General features: G+C 39.0%; 3 protein-coding genes across 7 annotated transcripts in view; 1 reads left to right on the plus strand and 2 right to left on the minus strand.

Annotated features, from left to right (window-relative positions):
• Window positions 1–1,239: 1,239 nt before the first annotated feature.
• On the minus strand, window positions 1,240–12,330 carry HAUS2 (HAUS augmin like complex subunit 2). Its single transcript, XM_082616716.1, has 6 exons — window positions 12,212–12,330; window positions 8,638–8,730; window positions 8,212–8,281; window positions 7,009–7,141; window positions 5,037–5,145; window positions 1,240–3,418 (listed from the first exon to the last, which is right to left on the minus strand). The coding sequence occupies exons 1-6, from the start codon at window positions 12,302–12,304 to the stop codon at window positions 3,254–3,256; spliced, it is 663 nt and encodes a 220-aa protein (XP_082472842.1). The 5' UTR covers window positions 12,305–12,330; the 3' UTR covers window positions 1,240–3,253.
• A 2-nt stretch (window positions 12,331–12,332) lies between these two features.
• Window positions 12,333–18,452, plus strand: LRRC57 (leucine rich repeat containing 57). Of its 3 annotated transcripts, none has more exons than XM_082616715.1 (6): window positions 12,333–12,455; window positions 12,709–12,814; window positions 12,911–13,049; window positions 13,711–13,979; window positions 16,320–16,505; window positions 16,930–18,452. In XM_082616715.1, exons 1-6 carry the CDS (start codon window positions 12,364–12,366, stop codon window positions 16,969–16,971), a joined length of 834 nt encoding a protein of 277 aa, XP_082472841.1. In that variant the 5' UTR covers window positions 12,333–12,363; the 3' UTR covers window positions 16,972–18,452. The 3 variants fall into 3 exon arrangements, with proteins under 3 accessions (XP_082472841.1, XP_082472840.1, XP_082472839.1); XM_082616714.1 differs by having other exon boundaries at window positions 12,390–12,467; XM_082616713.1 differs by lacking the exon at window positions 12,333–12,455 and adding an exon at window positions 12,462–12,618.
• A 2,670-nt stretch (window positions 18,453–21,122) lies between these two features.
• The window catches only part of SNAP23 (synaptosome associated protein 23), a 33,054-nt gene continuing 30,564 nt past the window's right edge, over window positions 21,123–23,612 (minus strand). For 2 of the 3 annotated variants that reach the window (XM_082616717.1, XM_082616718.1), the window contains exon 7: window positions 22,252–23,565. In XM_082616717.1, coding sequence (XP_082472843.1) covers window positions 23,406–23,565 — 160 coding nt within the window. In that variant the 3' untranslated portion in view covers window positions 22,252–23,405. Of the gene's footprint in view, window positions 22,229–22,251; window positions 23,566–23,612 lie in introns of those variants that run through there. The other variant, XM_082616719.1, reaches the window with a different exon arrangement.

Raw genomic sequence — 23,612 nt, forward strand, 5'->3', positions numbered from 1 at the left:
CCCGCATCCCACAACTAGAGAGAGGCCTGCGCGCTGCAAGGAAAGATCCCAGTATGCCTCAGCAAAGATCCCACATGCCACAACTAAGACCTGACAGACAAAAAAAGAAAGAAAGAAAGAAAAAGTATATGTTGCCCTCTAGAGGTAAATTGATTTTTGATAAGGAAGCATATTCAGAGTTTGTGTAGGGTCTCCTTGAAAATGTCATCTCACAACAACCTTCAGGAAATGAATGACTTTTCACTTTTACCAGCCTTCCCCATTAAGAAAATAAAGTGATTCAAAGTCTCAAGTAAGATATTTGACTCCTATTTTTTTACCCTAAATTCTGGTAGAGCAACATCAGAGGTCTATAGTCTCCCAGGAAAAGTTCATAAACTGCTAATGGGACTCCTGTTCCTACCACATCCTAATGTAAATTTTTCCTACAAATATTTATGAGGTATTTCCAAAAGGAGAAGAGAAAATATAACTTGGAAATGGTGAAAAAGGAAAAAGAAAAGGCAAAATTAAAAGAACTCTAGAACATGATCTGCTTATCTTGAACTATACTAATTTAAAGTAAACTCAATTACATGAGTAGATTCCCCAAATTGTAGAATAAATCTCTTACATAAATTCATTTTACATCTCAGGAAATTCCACAATACATTGATTAGTTTTATTAATATCTCAACTCTATAGTTTGCATGTCAAGAAACCCTTTGGGTTTTCCTATTCCTCAGACTATTTTCCTAACCTTATGGAGGTTTGAGAGGATAACACGGGTCAGGCTGGCAGAGTCACAGATCAAAGCAAGGAATAAAATAAGAAAAATGCTGGAAAAACCAGGTAGCATCTCAATTCCTTCAGAATAGTCTTCATAAAGTGGCATCATTATTATGTTGGAAGTGAATTCACAAATCTCACACAACTTCTGGTGTTAAATAGAAAGACATTCAGAGTTATTTTTGTTTGTTTTTATTATTCACATATCTAGAAGCTGAGGAAAAAAAAACTGATGCACACTTATTGACTCTAGCACAGACTAAATTAGCTTTTCTCTTTGTAGTAGACCTCAGTCTCAACTTACCTCAAGCTTTTGTGAATCAGATAGCCTGTATGCTTACACTTTAACTGTGTATGTTAAATAAAGAATCTGTCCTTTTAATCATATAGGATTCAGTCAAGAGCCACAAAATTTTAGTTAAAAATCACAGGTTTATTTTTTTATTTTGAAAAAGACATAAAAGTCAAAAAAGCAAAAATAAAACCCAAAACAACCAGGTATATCAATAATTGTGACATATGTGATGTAAAATATATATATATATACACATATATATGTATATATATACATACATATACTCATATATATATATATGTATGTATGACGATACATGAAGAAGCTTAGTAAGATGTTTGAAACCAAGGCTGGGCTTGAACAGATTTCTAATGAAATACAACTAAAAGTTTTGCTTAAAGAGTCTAGGCAATGTTCAAGAAATTATGACCACTCTTCTATATCCCATTTGCAAAGGTCAGCAAAATAGGCTTCAAGACATGTTTTTTAGCAGGGGTAGTTTTGGGTAATGATCCTGTTTCCTTATGAAAAACTACTTAACTCATCCACTATGTTGAGGTCTTCTTGCCTTTAAGAGTGTGATGAATACAAGGATGAGTGAACTCCAGTGATACAGAGAATAGGACAGTATAAAATTATTGAAGCATCCATTTAAAGCAGAAGAGGGGACTTCCCTGGTGGTCCAGTGGTAAAGAATCCACCTTCCAGTGCAGGGGACGTAGGTTTGATCCCTGGCTGGGAACTAGGATCCCACATGGCACAGGGCAACTGAGCCTGCGCGCCACAACTACTGAGCCCTCGTGCCTCAACTAGAGAGCCCGTGTGCTGCAAACTCCAGAGCCCATGTGCTCTGGAGCCTGCGCGCCACAACTAGAGAGAGAAAACCTGCACACCACAACTAGAGAGAAGCCCGCGGGCCGCAACAAAGAGCCTGGGCACCACAACGAAGATCCCTCATGCCACAACTAAGACCTGACTCAGCCGAAAAAAAAAAAAAAAAAAGCGAAAGAGAACCCCAAGTCTGAAAATAAGCCAAGGGTAGTTGTACTACTGATATAAATGAAAGCATCCTGAGACTTAGTATACCACTCCCTTTTATATGCATAATAATCTCAGGTAAAATATCTGAGCAATTTGTAAAACCTCTGTAAGTTTTACAATAATGTGCCTTTTTCTTTGCTTTGCTCTACTTCTTTGCCTATTTCTAAGGCTGCCAGTGAACACCCTCTGGAATTGCTTAGTGTGTCGGGTCCCCAAGAGCCCCCTCCCACCTCCTGGGTTTGATGATATGCTTGGAGGAGTCATAGGACTCAGCATATGACTGTACTCATGGCTATGATTTACTACAGCAAAAGCACACAAAGAAAAAGAGCAAAGGGAAAGGTGTATGGGGCAAAGTCTGGGGGAAACCAGGCACAATCTTCGAGTCCCTGCCAGTGGAGTCCCACAGGATGTGCTTAATTCCCCCAGCAACTGAGTTGTGACGTGTGAAATGTTGTCTACCACAAAGCTCATTAAAGATGCAGTGCCAGGGTTATTACTGCGGGCTAGTCACATAGGTACCTTCTGCCTAGCATATACCAAAATTCTAGACTCCCAGGAAGAAAGCTGGTGTTCAGCACAAACCACACTGTACAAACACCTTAGTCACAGCCAGCAACTCTTATCAGTGAGTGGAGGGAACCCTAGAAATCTAAGTTCCCAGATGCCAGCCAAGGACCAACCTTACGAGCAGGCCTTTCACAGGATAGCGGTCAGGTCTGCTATTTTGCTCTTTTTTGCATACTTAGTGACAATCTCACGGGAATAAGCAACATGCTTTCAGATTCAAGACTCTTCTAACTCAGAAACAAGCATTTTTTTAAAAAACAACATAATAAAGTCTGCTGCCTAAGATATGGTTAATGCACTCACGTTAATTATCATAGTTATATTTGAGTTTTATTGAAAAGTGGAATGAAAATACATTGAAAAACAAAGGAAAATTCAGCTTTGTCTTAATGAACTTGCAATCTTGGTATTTCAATATAAAGAGGGCTCTTTCAGTATTGCTAGTGGCAAAGTCTATAAATACCCATGTTATAATTGACTAGAAATGGACTTCACATGACTACATATAATTAAACAAAAATTAAAAGTTGATAATTACTTTGCATTAATAGTTTGAACATTAACTTTAGAAGTAAAAGGTTAAGGAGGCACTGTAACATCATATTTATGAAGAAAATTTTCTTCAGCTAATATTCTGGGCATACAAGAGGAAATTTCCTTCTGTTGTTCTCGCCACTTGAGTATATTCTCTGCCAGTTCTGCTGTCTCAGCCACCAAAATATCCATCTCTGCTAAAGCTGTGCTCTGTAACATTTGAAAGAAGGGGAAAACAGGAGAGAAATCATGTGTCATTAACACAACATTACTATATCATAAATAATGACACCAAAAGTTGACAACTGATCTTCTCCAGCCCCTTAATACAAAGGCTCCTTAAAATTGTGCTGTCCTATATGTTCTGTTTCTTTGTGAGTTCATCTCTCCTTTGTCTTCAGTGATCACCTCAATGCAGATGACCCTCAATCTATATTGTCAAACCTAATCTTCTTCCTAAAATTTAGTCCTACATTTCAGTTTGCTGGAAATCTCCATCTAGATGCATATTCAGTATCTCAAACTCGATCTAACCACAGTTCAACAAACCATGACTGAACATTTACTATCTCTGCAAGACATATCAAAAAACAAACTCATTGGCTTCTTTAATCTCTTGATCCTACTTATCCTCAAGTCCCCAAGGCTAGAAACTTCATTCCTTGGATGTGTCCCTTGTCCAAATAGTAGCCACGTGCTAGAAATTTGACCTCCAAAATCTAAAAATCTACACAGTCCTTTGTATTCCTATGCTTTAAATCTTTTATCTGAATGACTGTATTTATTCTCCAAGTTCCTCTGCCTTTTGTTCCTCTGCCTAGTCCTCTACACCACAGCTCATCAAACTTTCATGTGCATAGGAATCACCTGAGGAACTTGTTAAAATGTAGATTCAGATTCTGAAGGTCTAAAGTGAATGAAGTCTGCAATTCTGCATTTCTAGCAAGCTTCCAGGTGATGTTGATGCTCTGCCCATACTTTGAGTGACAAGCCTCAGTCTACTTTATCCAATATTTTCTCCATGATTAAGGTACAGTCCTGCTCAAGCCAACCCTGTGCCCTCCTCTAAAAAGACAAAAGAAAAAAACATCCAATGATTCCCCAGTACTCAGACAAAGTCTAAATTTCTTAGTCTGGTTTTCAAAATATTCCATAAACTAACCCCGAGTCAATCTCCCTCTCAATACCTTGAAGCATCAGCCAAAGTGGAGTACCACTCTTCCCTCAAACTACCTGTGCTCTCTCATTTTCATGGCTTTCCTCACATTGCTGCTTTCGGCTGAACTACTCTTTCTGATGCACATCCAGTTTTCACTGATTCTTCAAGATGGAGCTTGCTATTAACTCCTATTTAAAACTTTATTCAAGTATTCCTACTTCCTATCCTATTCCCAATCTCCCTAAAGTGAAAGTAATCACCCCCTTCTCTGTGCTTAAAAGATAGCATCTTCTTTATAATTCTCTGCTGCACTCACTGTGCAAATACAATAAAGTAGAGGGTATCTTATACTTTCTCTCACCAAACCTTGAGAATTTGAGGGCAGGGATTGGTCATATCTGTTTATCTCTCATGATACCTATAGCATAGTCCCTTGCACAATGAAGATAACACATATTTCTTAAATACTGGAATAAAACAATGTAAAATGACTTCTAAATAAAGAAAAGGTATCTTGATTAAAAAAAAGTAATTTGCTCATAATATTAGCCAACAAAAAAAGTTAAACGAGATCACACATTTGAGATTCTAGTATAAAAGAACTACAGATAGCTAAAAGCAATGTGGAAGGAGTTGATGAGGTACTTAAATGCTATTGGTAATACTCACCATTTTCTTTAGATTTTCATCTAAATGAGGGATATTTCTAATTATTTCAAGATGATCTTCTAATCTCTCAATGAAAGTTACTGCCAACTCCAGCAAATGCACCATGTATCTGAAGGAGGGAGAAAAAAAGTCAACTCTTCTTTTTTTTTAGTTCAGGTATTTTGTGTTCTCTTTTTTCCCTTTAATTAGGACCTTTAATATGAAATTAAGAGAATTACAATCCACCCATTGAACTGTTAATAACCTTTCTGCATTCATGGAAATATCAGTGATAAAAAAGGTTCTTCTTCCAGGCTTCCCTAGTGGCGCAGTGCTTGGGAGTCCGCCTGCCGATGCGGGGGACGCGGGTTCGTGCCCTGGTCCGGGAAGATCCCACATGCCGCGGAGCGGCTGGGCCCGTGAGCCATGGCCGCTGAGCCTGCGCGTCCGGAGCTTGTGCTCTCCGACGGGAGAGGCCACAGCAGTGAGAGGCCCGTGTACCGCAAAAAAAAAAAAAAAAAAAGGTTCTTCTCTTTCACTTTAAACAGGAATTAACTTTTCATCCAAACACAAAAACAGAAAGAGACAACACTAATCATATCTGTAACCCAATCTAATGTTAGACAAATATCAATGTTAATAATTTTCTCATATAAGTAAAAAATTGGGACTTCGGCGCAGTGGTTAAGAATCCGCCTGCCAGTGCAGGGGACACGGGTTCGATCCCTGGTCCAGGAAGATCCCACATGCCACAGAGCAACTAAGTCCGTGGGCCACAAACTACTGAGCCTGCGTGCCACAACTACTGAAGCCTGCCCGCCTAGAGCCCGTGCTTTGCAACAAGAGAAGCCACCGCAATGAGAAGCCCGTGCACCACAATGAAGAGTAGCCCCTGCTCGCTGCAACTTGAAAAAGCCCGTGCGCAGCAACGAAGACCCAAGGCAGCCAAAAATAAAATTTTAAAAAACTTTAAAAAATAAATAAAATTTTAAAAAAGAGTGAAGAACTTAAAAAAAAAATTTCTCTAGGTAAAACCTCATTCCATTTCAATCTACTCATTCTTGGTGAAGGGTGAAGACAATAAGGATAAATGTACTTCACTGAAATAGCCTACACATGAAACTACTTTGAATCTTTGTATTTGCAAAATGCCTTAAAACTATTACTCAGTTCTTCTGATATATATAATGTATAATATACACATTAATGATATTTAACTACACTGAATACTGAATATATCCACAAGAATGGGATTTGTATATTTATTATTTTACTGCAAGATAAAAGATCTGACACTTATAGGAAATATTGACTTGTTCAGGGTCAGTTAGTGAGGCACTGGCAGACAAAGTTAGCAATCAGATCCCCAGATGAGTGCTTTTTAATTTTGTTATTTATTATTAATAATAACCTACACCTTCAATTTGATACTTTCCATACTCCTATGAGAAAGAGAGCAATAGAAAGCATCCCCATTCTATGGATTGGGAAACTAAGGCAAAAACTTAAATCATTTGCCCAAGGCTCTGAGGTGTATAAACAGCAGAGGTGAGATCAGAACTGTTATTTTTCTCCTTTTAGTTGACATTGTTTTCATCTGTCCCTGCTTAAACTCCCCCAACAGAATTTTTAGACAGAGGCAACATTAATGCAACAATAAATTTACATCACAGAAAGCTGTCTATACATAATAAAAATGATTTTTATCCACCTTACTATATGTTATGGATCTAATTTCTTTCATTAAAGTCATTATTTATAATTCCTAAGACACAATGGGCAAAAGGAATGTCTTTCTCTTCACCATTGCTACAATTCTTTAAAAGTAAAGGATTTTCTTTCTGGTTTAATGTATCAGCATTAATAATAATGTTAATAGATATGATCACTCATATACTGTTTAATGAATTATGCTATGAAATAACTACTAGTCTAAACAAAAACTACCCTCAGGGAACATGTGTGACTGTTAACTTCTACTTTTTAGTCTAACCTGTGATAAACAGCTTCAATAGGCAAGTTTTCTTGGCACATGGGTTTCAACAGTCTTTGCCTGAGGGACCGCTTTTCTTTTAGCACCGCTTCCAAATGATTATTCATGCTTTGCAGAGTATGACACTTCTGAGCTACACAAACCAGAAACAGTAATTATAATTAGCAACAGGACAAGTTTTGAAGTCACTAATACTAACAATGGTCAAAAATTAATCCCACCATTTCTCTCCTAAATATCTCCCCTTTGCTGTCTTTAATACCAATACCAGTTTCATTTTCAACTATTTTCTCTTACTTTTACTACTGACAACCCAATCTAGTGCTAAATTCTTTGTGTTTCCCAATTCTATTCCTAGTTCAGTTTTTATAGCCAGAACCATATGCTTCACATAAAGTGTCTGTCTCTAATATTCTATATTAGAGCATTAAAAAACAAATATTTGTCTTTTAAGCTACTTTTATTTCAATATTTTCCCCAGAATTCAGTTAATGGCTGTCAGTTGTCTCTTCTTTTAAATTTTTATTTAGAAAAATTTCAAACTTAAAAGTTTCAAGAATAGCTCATTGATTGAACTCTCATATACATTTCACCTAGACTCACCAACTAACATTTGGCTATGTTTTCTTTTTTTCCCCTTCTTCTCTACACGCCCATACATATATTTTTGCTAACCAATTTGAGAGTAAGTTGCAGATGTCATGACCTTTTACTCCTAAAACTTCAGCATGTATTTCCCAAAACAGGAACAAGATATATAACTATACTACAAGTATCAAATTCGGATAATTTAACATTAGTACAATACTACCAATATTTAATACAGCCTATATTTAAACATCACCAAATATCCCAATAATGTCATTTATATCAAAAAATTTTTTTTCTAATCAAATATTCAATCCATGACTACACTGTGCTTTAGCTGTCATGTCTCTTTAGGATCCTTTCATCTGGAAAGTTCCTCAGCCTTTGTGGGATCCTCGCGGACCGGGACATGAACCCATGTCCCCTGCATCGGCAGGTGGACTCTCAACTACTGCGCCACCAGGGAAGCCCCATGTCTTTTAAGCTCTACTGACTTTGTTAGCTTTGGGGCAATACCTGGAAAAATTATCATAATTTTATAGCCTAGTGCTTATTTAAAGTAATCCAAGAAAAAGTTGAAATTTCAATGATTACTCATTTAACTAAACCACTTACCCAAAAAGGAAGGATGGACAACATCTGCTGCATCTTTTTCTAGACTTAGGAGTTCAATTTCCAGGTTTTTCTACATTAGAAACAAAAAAACACTTAGCTCATGCAGAAAGTAGCCTGAAGTAAAGGCTTTGATAAAAATGGACAGTCTTTAACTCAGGAATATTTAAGGGGACGAGGAGGATGATTTGTTATGAGAGCCCAGGGATTTACTGAATCTCTTCATTTTGGTGTTCAAGCCCTGTTGCTGCTACTGCTACTACTCCTAACTACGACTATGACCATTACTACTATTATTAACTACTGCAAAGAAAAGCCTATGTGACTACGTGCTAGACAGTGTTCTGCGTGCAAGAGGATTACTGTTGCAGCCAGTTAAGATTTTTTTCCATACTAGAGGTAGAAAGTAAAAACTCCAACATAATTTACCTGGTAGATTTCAGCTTGAAGATCTGTGATCTGCTGTAGTCTGGAGAAGTTCACAAAGCAAGAAGTTGATTTCTTAGATATATTTAACATCTCCTATTGGTAAGTGAACAGAGAAAGCAGCAATATGTCAGAGTTTATGTGTGTGTTGGAATAGCATGCCCACGTGTCTAAAATATGAGGATATATTATGTCCAACGCTGCCCCTGAAAAATGAAATACAGAGTAGGACAGTGCAATGTATATTTCCTGTTTTTTAAAACCTCCACCATCACAAATCTTTTGCCCAAATATTAATATTTTAAAAATAAGAAAAATAAAGAAGAAAATCACTTCGTACTATTTCTTAAGGCATCATGCACAATAGACTGGCATTGCTGATAGCTTACCAAAAAATTCTAAAGTTGAAATTGTTGGAGAATCACTTCTACACAAATGACCTAGTCTCTCAGACTTTCCTGCAGCTAAAATTAAACACTTCCTGGGCTATGGAATCATTCACCTGATTTATTAAATGACCTCTATTGGTTACAAGTCATTCATACTGTCTCTTTCCACATTCTCTCTCTCTTACATAAAGGAATGTTTTGTCCAGGCATAATTATTCCTTGAAAAAGCCTACCCCCCACCTCCTTTTTATCCTTTCATTCTATATTATGCTGCTTTCTTAAATTGCAGGTTATCTCAGAATAAGAATATTATCTTGTTCATCCCTTGGCTTCATCCATAATTTTTTCTATCCTCCTTTTCTTCTCTAGAATGTTAGCACAGGAAAGAACTTCAGATATCATATAGGCCAAGGATTGGGAAGCTACAGCCTATGAACTAAATGCACCCATTGCCTGTTTTTGTATAGCTTAAGGGCTAAGAATGGTTTTTATATTTCTTAATTGTTGGAGAAAAAAAATCAAAAGAAAAACATTCTGTGACACATGAAAATTATATGAAATTCAAATTTCAGGGTCCAGAAATAAAGTTTTATTGAAACTCAACTTCACTCATTCATTTACTTATTATCTCATGTTGTTTTCATACTACAACAGCCTAGTTGCGACCCTATGGACCTAAAAGCCTCAAATACTTATTCTCTTGCCCTTCATAGCAAACGTTTGCTGACTGATGATAATCAATTTTATAACATTTATTGAGTTAGGCAATAGAAGATTCAAGGATGAATGAAACAAGCTCTCTGCCCTTAACAAGCTCATGATGGATGGGAAGGAAAAGGTACTCCAGACAGAAAGAACTAAACATTATAAATGCTCAGTAACTGGGACTTCCGTGGTGGTCCAGTGGGTAAGACTTCGTGCTCCCAATGCAGGGGGCCTGGGTTTGATCCCTGGTCAGGGAACTAGATCCCGCATGCATGCCACAACTAAGAGTTTGCATGCCTCAACTAAAGATCACATGCGCTGTAACTAAGACCCAGGGGAGCCTAAATAATATTAAAAAAAAAAGAACAAAGCTGAAACAAACATTTTCTATAAGAGTTGTATCATATCACATCACAATTTTAAGCATCACTCAATTTTTAATTCACATGGATGTGCACTTAATGGGTGGACTGTTTAAAGGGATCATGTAATACATCACTTTGAAAGAATCAATGATAAATCCTTGTAATAAAAATAGGTTTTTTTTTTTTTTTAAATAGGTTTTTTATATGTAAAGTTTGCTTAAAGTAAAATCATGCTACAAATCTTCAGTTTCCTCACTGGGCCTAGCTGTGCAGTAAGATTATAAGAAGGTCTTTTTAAAAAACATTTATTGGGCTTCCCTGGTGGCGCAGTGGTTGAGCGTCCGCCTGCCAATGCAGAGGACACGGGTTTGTGCCCCGTCCGGGAAGATCCCACATGCTGCGGAGCGGCTGGGCCCGTGAGCCATGGCCGCTGAGCCTGCGCGTCTGGAGCCTGTGCGCCGCAACGGGAGAGGCCACAACAGTGAGAGGCCCGCGTACCGCAAAAAAAAAAAAATAATAAATTTATTTACTTATTTATTTATTTATGGCTGCGTTGGGTCTTTGTTGCTGTGCGCGGGCTTTCTCTAGTTGCGGCGAGCGGGGGCTACTCTTCGTTGGAGTGTGCGGGCTTCTCATTGCTCTGGCTTCTCTTGTTGCGGAGCACGGGCTCTAGGCGCACGGGCTTCAGTAGTTGTAGCACCTGGGCTCAGTAGTTGTGGCTCACAGGCTTAGTTGCTCCGTGGCATGTGGGATCTTCCCAGACCAATGATTGAACCTGTGTCCCCTGCATTGGCAGGCGGATTCTTAACCACTGCGCCACCAGGGAAGCCCGAATTTACCAAATTACTTTGTTACAGAACTGGACAATACAGGTGAGAGCACTAGGCAATCTGGTAGCAAGAAAACACAGGAGAGAAGTGAGGAAGGTGAGAACTGGGGAGTGCTGTGGTTATGTTTTGCCTATTTTCCAACGCATTCATTCCTACCCCTCGTTTCCCCCAAAATCCATAAGGTCTGGCTACTAGGTCTTCAAGTAATCTAGAAAAGTCCTTCAACAGACGTTTAAACTCTTTCAAGATAGTGTTACAGTATCTATCATCTATTACAGTTCATTTTAGAGATGATATAATGTGTCAGAAAAGGGAGAGCTCTGGGATCTAACTCTACTTCACTAGTTGAGTGGCCCTGGACATGTTTCTTGGTCTCCTCAGGTCTCAGTTTCTGCATCCTAAAATTACTGTAAGTAGATAGTAGAATTCTCTAATGACTCTTCTAGGTCTAAAAAGTTGTCTATTTTTCATAAATCTTTCATCATGTGCATAGTGCTAATCTCTATAGATGGTTTTACCTTTTCTATTTTTCTCAGTTGCCTTTTTAGTGAAATTCCTCAACTTCCTCATTATCTCAAAATTTCTTTCCCTTCTCTCAACCCCACTTTTCCCATTCCCTTGTCATATCTGCCATTTCTATTTCATTATTCCCTCACATCTTCAATTTCTCCCTCTGTTGGCTTGTTCCCTTTGGCCTATGAACATGCTCTTCCCGCCGAACCTAAAACTACCACCCCTTGGCCAATCTCCCTCTTCTCTCCTTCTCAAAATTAATTCCTTCCTCCAATCATGTTCCAAGGTCTCTCGGGTCTTTTTCACCAATGCTTTTTTGTCCCCCCCCCAACCGGCCTTTAAAGATGCGTGCTTCCCTTGGCGCTCTCCTGTACCCGGCGCCTCCCGCAATGCTTCAGTATTTCACACAAACGAGCGTTCTTTGGGAACGTATGTTTTAACCACCTACCCGTTATTTCCCAACCCCGCCACCGATTACAATCTAGAGGATGAAAAAAGGCGGGTAACACTAGTCTTTATTACCGCCCAAGAACTGACCTGGGATAACTCGCCTGCCAGACACTTGAAACACCATCTCCTTAGAGCCCCGCTTTTGCAGAACCCACCGCGGACCAGTCACTTCTGCTGCCTACAAGGAGCTCCATCGGCCACGACTCTAGAACAGCCCCCAGCCAGCACCCTCCCACCCACTCCCGCAGCCAGCACCACCACCTCACAGCTATCTTCTGTCGCCACCGTGGGCACCCCCTTCATGACGCCATCGCCCCCCACGCACCTGAGTAACCAACCCCGAAGCTACGAAATGGCCCAGCAGTAGCCCCGCAGCGTTTGGCTCGGACGCCGGGTCCCAGGGGTCCGCCTCAGCCATAGCTGGCAGCCGCCTTTCCGGGTGGCGCGGAGAGTGAGCGCAACGCACCGCGCGGCTCGATGACGTCACAGGGCGTTTCCGCCCCGGCGGAAGCCTGGGGAGCGCATCCCAGGCGAGCGCGGGTCCCGGGTCTTTCCCTGCGGAGCCGGCTGTGAGCTGAGGGGTAGGAGGCGAGTTCGGGGATCCCTGATCCTCTGTAGGCTCCTAGCGGCATCTAGCCTTCGAACAGCTGCAAAAGCGGCGGGGCCTGGTGTTCTTCCCTTTCTTCCTTGACACTCTTGAGCTGGCCCCCAAGATCCAGGGATCGGCAGGAGGTGACAGCTGGAGCTTGAGACCTAGCCGGGAGGCCGACAGGGTGGCTGGGTGCCGGGCCGAGTGGTGACAGCTGCTTATCCTTCCCGCAGAGACCTGAACCTTGGCGCTAGGATGGGAAACAGTGCCCTCCGCGCTCATGTGGAAACAGCGCAGAAAACTGGTGTCTTTCAGCTTAAGGACCGTGGGCTGACCGAGGTGAGACTGGGAGGGATCCGACCAAGGGAATTTAAAGGGAGAGGGACGGCGGGCGGTGAAGTTAATAGGTAAGGCGCTGAGAGCCCCTTTCTTCAGTTCCCCTCAGAGTTGCAGAAGCTGACAAGCAATCTCAGGACCATCGACTTGTCCAACAACAAGATCGAGAGTCTACCGCCTATGATTATAGGGAAGTTCACTCTGCTGAAGAGCCTGTCCTTGAACAACAACAAACTGAGTATGGCTTTTGCGCCTGGGAATTTTGCTAGTTATCAGCTGTTAAGAAGGGTGGTTTTTCTCTTGGAATACAGTGTGGAGTACGATTATAATGTTATTAAACTGGTTTTCAAATAAATGTATCAGAATCTTAAAAAAAAAGAAGGGTTTTTTTTTCTTACAAGCTGATTTTTCTTGTTATGAAACTTCAGGAGCTCAAGATGCAGAAGAATGTCAGAGTCCTTGAAGCTTTCTATCTCTTGTAATTACATCTATAAGCCTCCTCTCCTGGTGTAATGATTGGTAGGAGGTTAATTTGGACTTGAAAGGGACCATCTTTGGGGTGTAATGTAAACAGAGCTAACTTTGCTGCTAATTTGGAAGGGCGGATGGGATGGTAAGGAGAGGGCCTTCCAAATCCCACAAAATTGCTGTGGGATTGTGCAGTGGCCCCTTCACAAAAGGAGCCTGTTATATACATAATGCTTTCCTGAATTTTGATGGCACCTTCACCTTCTGAAGACTATGTTGGTAAAAATGCAATACTTAAAAATGGCACAACATGTGAAATGCCTATGTGTATTAACAAGAGGCATAACAGACTGCCATATAGTTTTTATAAACTTCATCAAAGGTGTTTTTCAGCTGTATTGGATTCAGGTTTTTAAATTTTTCTTTGCCAGCTGTCCTTCCTGATGAGTTATGCAATCTGAAAAAACTAGAGACACTAAGCTTAAACAACAATCAGTTGAGAGAGCTGCCATCTACTTTTGGGCAACTATCTGCCCTTAAGACCCTGAGCCTCTCTGGGAACCAGCTGAGAGCACTACCATCCCAACTTTGTAACCTACGGCACCTGGATGTAGTGGATCTCTCCAAGAACCAAATTCGGAGCATACCTGACACAGTGCGGGAGCTGCAGGTCATCGAACTCAACCTCAACCAGAACCAGGTCTAGAGCTTAAGGGTTTTTTTCTACAGCATGTATGTGGGTTTACAGTCTCCTGAATAAACAATTGTTCTCTAAACTGTAATCATGGAGAGGGGTATAAGAGGCTAGAAGAGAGGTATATTCTGTGGGCTGGACTAATTTCAAAGCCCAAAGTGCCGTGAAGTTAGTTGAGACACTGGGTGTGTTTGTTGTGTAGGTGTTTTTTGGAGGGTAGGGTGGGTAACATGGTGAGGCAATTTCAAAAGTTAAACCCCTGTCTCACAAACCTTGAGTTCTTCAAATCATCCTCAGATATACCTCTAATCATCTAGCAAGGAGCTATGTCAGGAAGATAGAGTGGAAAAGAGGCTTAAACTCATATGTTCTCAGAGTTGGACATCAGAGTTCATTCAGTTGTCCTTTTGCTGACATCTTTGTCAAGTGTGTGTCCTGCTTTTGCAGAAAAACCGTCAGTGATAGGAGTTTTGGAGATTGTTGGACAGCTCTAATTTCAGTATTTGAAATTTATTTCCATAACTTCAGAAACTCTTTGGTTAACATGTATCTGACTGGAGAAACAATCTTTGGTCTAGACATAAGGCACAAATGATGAAACACTGATCATAGTGAGACTGGGTAGTCTTTAGTTTTTCTAGTGTCTATGCTTCTACATCTGCAGAGTCCATTACAGTAGCCACTAGGCACATGGCCATTAAAATTCATTTAAATTAGACTTAAAAATTCAGTTCCTCGGTTGCACTAGCCATATTTCAAGTATGGCTCAATACAGCCATATTTCAAGTATGGCTCAATACAGCCATACGTGGCTAGTGGCTACCATATTGGACAGCACAGATATAGAACATTCCACTAGTTGCAATAAGTCTTATTGGACAAAACTGTTCTAGATTGTCCTGACCTTATGTTATGATGAAATTCAGTCAGTCTTGGATGAGATTGGCTCTATCTTTTCCTTAAAGTGGATATTCTTGTATGTTCTTGAGCTTTTTGGAAAAAAATTCTGAATGTTTGGCAAAAAATATTGGAAAAAACTTGTTAAGCAAATTGAGCACTTGCTCCACATTCACCTATGCTGCCTTAAATCAATGGTTCTCAGGTTTTAGTGTGCATCAGAATAACCCGGAGAGCTGGTTAAGAGATCACTGGGCTCCACACTCATTGTTTCTGATTTTGTAGGTCTGGGGTAGGGCCTGAGAATTTGCAGTTTTAACAAGGTCCCAGGTGATGGTCTGAGATGATACCAGGCATAGTAAATATAACTAGGTGGCTTGGAGCATTTAAAGGGCAGAAGAGCTGAATGCATCAAAGATAACTGCTTGCTACTGAGCTCAAGAGCCTAAAAGAAGAGTTGTGCTATTGGGAATGGGCATGCTGAGTGGGTTATGATGGTGAAACATCCAATGTGTTTTACTAAAAATCAGAAACATAGGAGTGGAATAGAGGTAGGCAGAAATGAATGTAGATAGATAGCTTAAAAGAAGTGATAGCTTTAAGAATGAATGAGCTGGGCTTCCCTGAGCTGGGCTTCCCTGGCGGCGCAGTGGTTGAAAGTCCACCTGCCGATGCGGGGGACACGGGTTCGTGCCCCGGTCCGGGAAGATCCCACATGCCGCGGAGCAGCTGGGCCCGTGAGCCATGGCCGCTGAGCCTGCGCGTCTGGAGCCTGTGCAACGCAACGGGAGAGGCCACGCAGTGAGAGGCCCGCGTACCGCAAAAAAGAATGAATGAGCTTTCTAGGAGAAAGTTTAGAAAGATTGAATATTAAGTATTAGGGACTGCTGCTTGAAAAATGTCCATACAAACAAGAAGGGAAGCCAAAAATCGGGAATAATTCAAAAGATAGGAAGAAAAACACAGCACTTAGATACAAGAAGTGGGAGTTTCAAGAAAAGGATAGATAGCACAGTCAGATGCAACAGGGAATGAGGGCAACGAATCCTTGATTTTGGCAGTAAAGTGGTTGGCATCTATGTACACATAAAAGATTGGCAGTAAATGTACCAAAATGTTTACAGTGATGAATTACAGGTAACTTTTTTCTCTAAACTCATATGATTCTCAAATTTTCTATAATGAAGTGCTTTTATTATCAGAAAAATTTGTTTCCAAAAAGCCACTGGTGACCTTCAAAAAAGATTTTTTCTTTTTTCCCCAAAAAAGTGGAGTAGTAACAGAAGCTGGATAACACAAGAGGCTTCTGGAATGAGTGGGTAGTGAGAAAATGGAGGTGGTAGAAGAAAGAACTAGGACAAATAGTCAAAGATTTTTTAATTTAGTAAAAAATAATCATTACAGTGCTTATACTTTCTCCTATTATCCCTTTTTAAAATTGTTCAATAGATAGCTCAGATCTCAGTGAAGATATCTTGCTGTCCTCGCCTTAAAGTTCTTCGTTTGGAGGAGAATTGTCTTGAGCTCAGTATGCTTCCACAGAGCATCCTCAGTGATTCCCAGATCTGTCTGCTTGCTGTAGAAGGCAACCTTTTTGAAATAAAGAAACTTCGAGAACTGGAAGGCTATGATAAGGTATGTACTAGTGTACTTCTGAATTTCTAGTCACTGCTACAGAGAAGAGAAAGGTGAAGTAACTCAAACGAGTGTTTCTAGGTACAGGACATATGTATAATCCATTTATGTCAATAAGTATTTGTTATCCATTTTGGAGGTGGGTTCTGAGAATCAGCCAAATGGTGTTGTGCCAAGATGATATTTTTCTGTAGACAGCTTATTGTAAAGCATCTTTTTGATAGGTGTCCTATTAAGATATAAAGGAAAAAAAACACCCCACAAAACCATGTGCTTTAAATTTGCATTTAGAATAGGTAGATTTTGTAGGAAATGAAGGACCATAAAAACCTAAAGGAAAAAAAAATCATAAAATCCTAAATAACCAATAAGTTAGTTATTTGCTCAGGGCAAAATAACACATGTATTCTTTCATGATTTTCAGTACATGGAGAGGTTCACAGCCACCAAGAAGAAGTTTGCATGATGTTCTCCAGGAGCATGTGAACCATACAGGACACTGACTTGGAACCTGTTGCAATCTGGCTGAATGAAAGGCTCCTGTTGCTGTCAAGGATATCTGCACTGAGGAAATGATATTCCAGGAGGTTATATTTCACTCAATGATCTTTTTCCTTTCCAGGGCTCATCTCAAATAAGCTAAAGGGAATCAAACACAGGAAGACTCCTCCATTTTGAGTCATGGATAGGGCAAAGGACAATGTTGATCTTCAAAACCATCATTTGTTTGGCTTTGAGAAACCCAGTAGCTAGTTGCTATGTATACAGTGAGGGGATGCTGCCTGGTACCAGAATAGCTCCACACAACAGCTTGAAATTTCATGTGTCTCAATGTGCGAGCTTTCAAAAAATCAGTTACCATTCCACCCTGTGTTGACACTTCATATTTTTATGAAATTCAAATAATTCATGAGAGGCTGCTATAGTTAATCTAAGGATTTATGATTTTACTCCAGTCCATTAGTTCAATTGCAATTTATACTTGGAATTTAGGATGTACATAAAGGTATGACTCTTGATTAAAAGTGTACTTTGTCAGAGAAGCAACAACACAACACTAAGAGGTGTTCCCAAGGCTGCAGTAGCAATTTTTTTTTTTTACTATTGCAGGTGCCTTATTGATAGAGGGCTCTGAAGAGCTGAAACTGTATGCAAAACTTGTAAGATACAAGGGTTTTAATAATCAAGATTTTCCTGAAGCTTTGTTAGAAACAGTCTCTTATTTCTGGTCATCTTTTTGTATTTACAACTCTAATACAAATTACCTATCAAAAAGCTACTGTTACAGTATTTTACAACAACTTATGTTTATCAAATTTATTCTCTGAATGAGAGAAAGATTTTTTAATAACTATGGCTGGAAGAAAGGTTAATCCTTTAAGATGACAGGGGAACTTTAACCTGTAAATGGCCCTTTGTTTGAAAGTAAACTGATAAGGAAGAAATGTTTTATGTTCTTGTTCAGGTTGCAAGAGTACTGAAATGCCTTCATGTGACTGATAAACATTTTTGTGGTACTGGAAACCATGCTTATTAAGAGAAACTGAAGCTATAAAAGTAGATTTTTTCAGACCGTTACTGGCATGAACATTTAGAAAGCTAAAACTCTGCTGTTTTCTGATGTTTTGTCTTAGCCAAGGGGCTGTCATTTACCATGTATTGTTAGTTCTCATTTTACAAACCTAGTTTAACCATTAAGTCAAGAGATCACAAGAGCCTAGTGTTTATACGAGGAAAGTCTCTCTGACCTTAAATCTAGTCTAGGGGTTCTCTTTTTCCCATGTTATTCTGTTTCTCAACTGGGGAGGGATGGGGGTGCCAGTTTACATTACCAATTGAGTTTTGTTTTTTATAAACTTTGTTTAATGCTTAATATTATGGACCTACTGAACATTTCTCTATTTTATCAGTACTTATCTAATAAATCAGAACTTATAAATTAAATAACTTAAATGTCCCAAGACATTTAATTATTAATGGGAGTTTAAAAAATCCCTACCCTTATGAGAATCCCGTTATGATGGCTAACTTTCACACCTTGGACCAGCCTTGTTTCCAGATACCCTCTCCTCACTCTCATTCACTTGCCTAGTCTTACCAGGTTATTCTGCTCCTTAAACCCACAGTGCAATGTCTCTCTCCTTTAACTGTCTTTACATTGTTTGCTCAGTCAGAATGCCCTCTTACTAACATGCTCCTTTTCTATGTCTAAGCCCCTTCCTGAGAAGTCTAAGCCGAATTAACTGCTCCATCTGTTACGGCAGCATTTCTCACATTCTGTATTCATCTGCCTCTTGCCTGAGCTACTTGAGGGCAGGGATTAAGTAAAGTAATATGCCCAAAGATATATAGTACACAAGTATTTAGACTTAAATATGAGCTAATAAAGTGGGTTGACTTGAGGTCTGGAGACTGAAATTATAGTGGCCACCAGCTCTAAATCACCTACCTTCTTTTAGAGCTTGGTTAGAAGTCAGTGTAGTATACTGAGTAAGAACATAGGCCTTGGAGTCAGAAAGATCCTGATTTGAATCTGAAGTCCATCATTTACTAGCTTTATGAATTTGAGCAACTTACTGTCATCCATGATATGGGGAACACCTCCTACCTCTCATGTATGTTATGAGGATTTGGTGAAAAGATACATAAAAGCATTTAGAATACTGCCTATGACAGAGTAAGCACTCAATAAATGGTGTTATTTATTTCACCTGTAAAACATTAAAATAGAATTTAGCGAGTTGTATAGAAATGGAAGGCTTGGAGCAAACACTACATTAGGATGAAAAACAAATGAGTAGAGAATAAGGAACCTGAATATCAACCTGAGAACTATAAGTATGCTTAGGAATGTAACTGGGATAACATAGGATTTTAGTAAGAGAGTAACCTAAAGAATAGCGTTTAAAGAAACTAATTCTAAGAGCAATTGAGTATAGGATGTCTGGGAAGTAGAAGTTTAAGTTAAGGGGAGATTCCTAATCCATACATGACATGAAAAGATCCAGAGTTGAAATGTGGTAAACAAAAGATGAATTAAAACTGTGAAAGAAAAAATAAAACAGGCACAACTATAGGAGATAAAGATCACTGTCATTATAAGACCGGAAACCTGAAGAGGGAGCTTATTGTTAAAAAGCAATTAAGTTCAGTGGAGAATAATGTTTAACTCCTTAATTATAGGTCAGTTTTATGCTCAAGGTCACAAAACTAGTAAATGATTGAACCAAAACTTGAACACAGATGGTCAGACTCCAGAGCTTGTGCTAACCACCTCAGTTACTACCTTTCAGAAGTAATAGAAACAAGTTTCCAGTGTCACAGGAGAACACTTTTAAGTCAACAGCTTCTATTTCTAGTGTATTATGAGCCTAAGTTCTAGGTCCTCATTCCTCTTTTCTCAGTAGCAGAAGCTCTGAAAAAGTATGTAACCTGGGATCTATGGATGGGCTTTCAAGACCCATTTATGCATGATTCACGTGTGTGTGTTTGTGTGTCTATTTCTCTGGAGAGATAGGCTGTGTTGTCTTTCATCAAATTCACGAAGAGATCCTTGACCCAAAAAGAGCTCCACTCTAGAGAGAATAGCAGCTATCATTTAATAAGCTCTTACATTTGCTGGGCACTGCTCTAAGTGCTTTACATGCATTACCACATTAAGTCTTCGCAGCAACTCTATGAGGTAGGAATCATTAATCCCACTTTACACACAAGGAAACTGAGGCACAGAAATGCTTTTATAGTCAGCCAGCAAGTGGCAGAGCTAGAGTGTAAATCCAGACAATATGGTGCCTTAGCTCACACTTCTAACCAATTATACTGTCGGAACAGCATACTGGTATCTTCAGAACTATTTCCTTTAGCCATAATAGTGTTAAAAAAATTTTTTTAATGCTTTTAGGAAGGACATTTAAGTATAGAACAGCCCCCAGTGTTTTATACCTTCTTATTGTACACATTTACTACCACCTGCCAAACTACTCCTTTTTGGCATGTGGCATTTCTGTTACTGAGGGCCTAATTAAATCTCACTATAAATATTTTCCTTTTCAGCCTTTGAAAGTTCCCATGTTAACTCTATCTCCTCCAGTAAGTGCGTTGCGGTTTTCACTCATAAACACTTTCAGTCGCTCGTGTATTTAAGCTCAAATGAATAAAAGACTAGTAATGATTAAAATGAACCTCATGACAAATCACAGCAGGGAAAAGTCCTATATTTCCAATAAAAATGGGAAAGGTGCTAATAAAGTCAGCTCTTTGCTGGAGTGCCTTTTGATTTATGGATCTTTGCTCTATTCAGTTTGTCAAATGAGAGCTGACAAAATTATTGCTTTCCACCCCCCAAAAAGTACTCACAGAAGCACATCACTTATTTGAAAAAACAGTTCCATTAGTTAGTTACAAAATTTAATTGTAAGGATCAAACAGTGGTTATTGGTCAAACCAATCGACATTAATAGCTTTGAAGTGTGCAGAAGCCAGTTTTTAAATAAAGGTGACAAATACCAATCAGATTCTTATAACACTGTTCAGGATCTAAGCAAATGTGATTCTGGAAGTTGAATCCAAAAAGCTAAGAGAATCATAGTGCAATCATCAATAAGTAAACCAAAGACATAATTTTCTAAATCATTTTTAGTTAAACAGAATAAATTCTAGTTTTTAAAAAAGTTTAAAGCTACATAAAACTCAAGGCAATCTAACTATTTTCTACCTGAGATCAAAACAAGTTTATTTTTTTCCTATCTAAACAGAATTCTTGGCATTGAGGTAAATCTGAATTCACGTGGTATACTTTGTCAAACTTTTCCAAAAAATTTTAAGCCCTGCTGTAGAGAGAAATTCTCATATTATATATACATATTTACATATTTTTTCTTCAAAGACTAATGACAAATTTATGAGGTTAATAGGCCTGTAATGGGACCATGATACTATTAATAATATGAAAATAAAAAGCCATTCATTTATACCATGCGTTCCTATATGGTGCAATATGAAATGGGATCATAGAATCTATGTACATAGATGAACCACCAAGAGTTCAGAAATTAAGCTCACTTTAAGAAAACTCATTCTGTTTTTTGAAGCAGAGGTTGCAAAGTTGTGATGTATAACAAAAATATTGTATATACAGGCTCCAAAACCAAGCATTGGCCTAAATGGGCAAAAACTGCAACTTAAACAGAAATTAAACCCAACTAGATCTTCACTGTGGTTATGCAACTTTTGGCTTTAGGGTCTGCAGGTTTTACTGAGGTAACAACCTCTTATCTCTTGCCTCTCCTCCTTGTGCCTGCCCCTACTGCCCCCAGCCTTTTACATGGCTGTCTTTGGCAATGCTTCCAAAGTTTGAAAGCAGAAGAACTTGCTAAGTAAATGGAGAGAATGAAAAATAACACTATATATGATGTATGAAAACCAACCTAAGAGTATGGACTGAGAAAGAAAGTACTAGAAGGAAAACTAAGCCGCAGTCTACCCTCAAGGGAAAAAGAGAAAATAAAAGAATAGGGGGGCTGTTACTCCTAGATCTTCTTCCACATCATCTCCCGATTAGAAGAGTGTGGAACCAAAATTTCAAACTCTGGAAAGGTAATGACTTTGAAGGAGGAGCTAGGGAAGTGAATAAATGATAAAGAAGTACAGCAGTAGCTTTAGCTGTCAATGAGTTTCTTTGCTCTGGCATTGGCATTGTCAATACGATCTTTGTTGGTGTCAGCCTGGAAAAAAGAAAAATATACCAGCATTACTTCACAAGGTAAGCTGCTCTAATAAACGTTAAATTTCATGTACTTAGAGTAACTGACACATTGAGAAAATTCAGGAAATAGTCCAAGCCACATTACAAAACTCATTTTGGGCAAGAAGTGACAGAATATCAAATTCATTTGGAAAAACCTGGGTGTACAAACATGACAAAGATATAACAGAAGAACTTGCCAGTATTTCATGAGTTCTATAACATTTTTTTTCGTAGTTTAACATGTCTGAAACTAAGATGCATCTTATAATCAATGGCATGCAGATGCAGTGAAAATATAATGCTCTTCTCTGTTATAGATCTGGACCTTGTAGGAGTCCCGTGAACTGAATCATAGAATCTCATCTGGAGCTACCCTAGATCTCACCCAGAGACTGAAATAACCTACCCCAAGATCTGTGGAACAGATGTATCACCATCCACATCAATATGTAAATTAAAATGATGGGTAATATGTAGCCTAAACCCACATAACAGCATTGAAAACATCTTATGAACCATTGTTTGCCTCAATGAAATCCATCATAAGTGATTCAACAGAAAGCCAAGCTGAAAAACTTACCCCAACCTTTAAAGTATACTGAGATTTTAATGAAGTAACAATAAATAAGAAAAGCTTTTAGACGTGACACAACTAAACACAGAACACAATTTAATCTCAGTATATTTTATATCATATGAAGTAAAAAATAGCAACCACACTTTTTTGTAACTTGTTTTTGTGTGTCCACCCCATGAGAACCATTCTGCAGAACTGATTTTTACCTGACTCATGAGATGAAGATTCAGGAACTTACTAATTTGTTATTAGTTAACAAAATAAAATTCCAAAAGCTAACTCGCTCTTTCAGGGGAAAAACAAAAAAACACCCAACAGCTCACAGAAAGGTTAGAGGAGATTGTGAGCTTCATGTGTGAAATTTTAAATAAAACCACTTGGTGCCAAGGTCTTGGTTTCAAAATGAACCAACTGAGTAAGAGATAGGAGGACTTGACTTGTTTTTCAATGTGTTAGAACTCATCAAAACTGCAAGGCCTGTGAGGACAGGACCTTATCCCTATTGCTCTCCCCCAGAGCATCTAGCACAGATGTCTATTACTAAACACTATACTGGATGTCTCATTTTCCTGTGGCACTAAAAAGCTCTTACCTTTTCTGTGATCCGTTCTATTTGTCGATTTTGAGACTCAATCTCATTGCCTATGTCCAGGGCCATGTTTTTTAGATTTCCTAGGATACTGCCCACTTGAGTCAGGTTCTCTTCCATTTCGTCTTCCCTGGCATCATTTGTTATACTATCACAAAAAGATAGTTAATTCAGTACTTTTGGGTGAATTAGAAA

The sequence above is a fragment of the Mesoplodon mirus genome, assembly GCF_964341445.2.
Source record: "Mesoplodon mirus genome assembly, chromosome: 4".
Lineage (NCBI taxonomy): Eukaryota > Metazoa > Chordata > Mammalia > Artiodactyla > Ziphiidae > Mesoplodon > Mesoplodon mirus.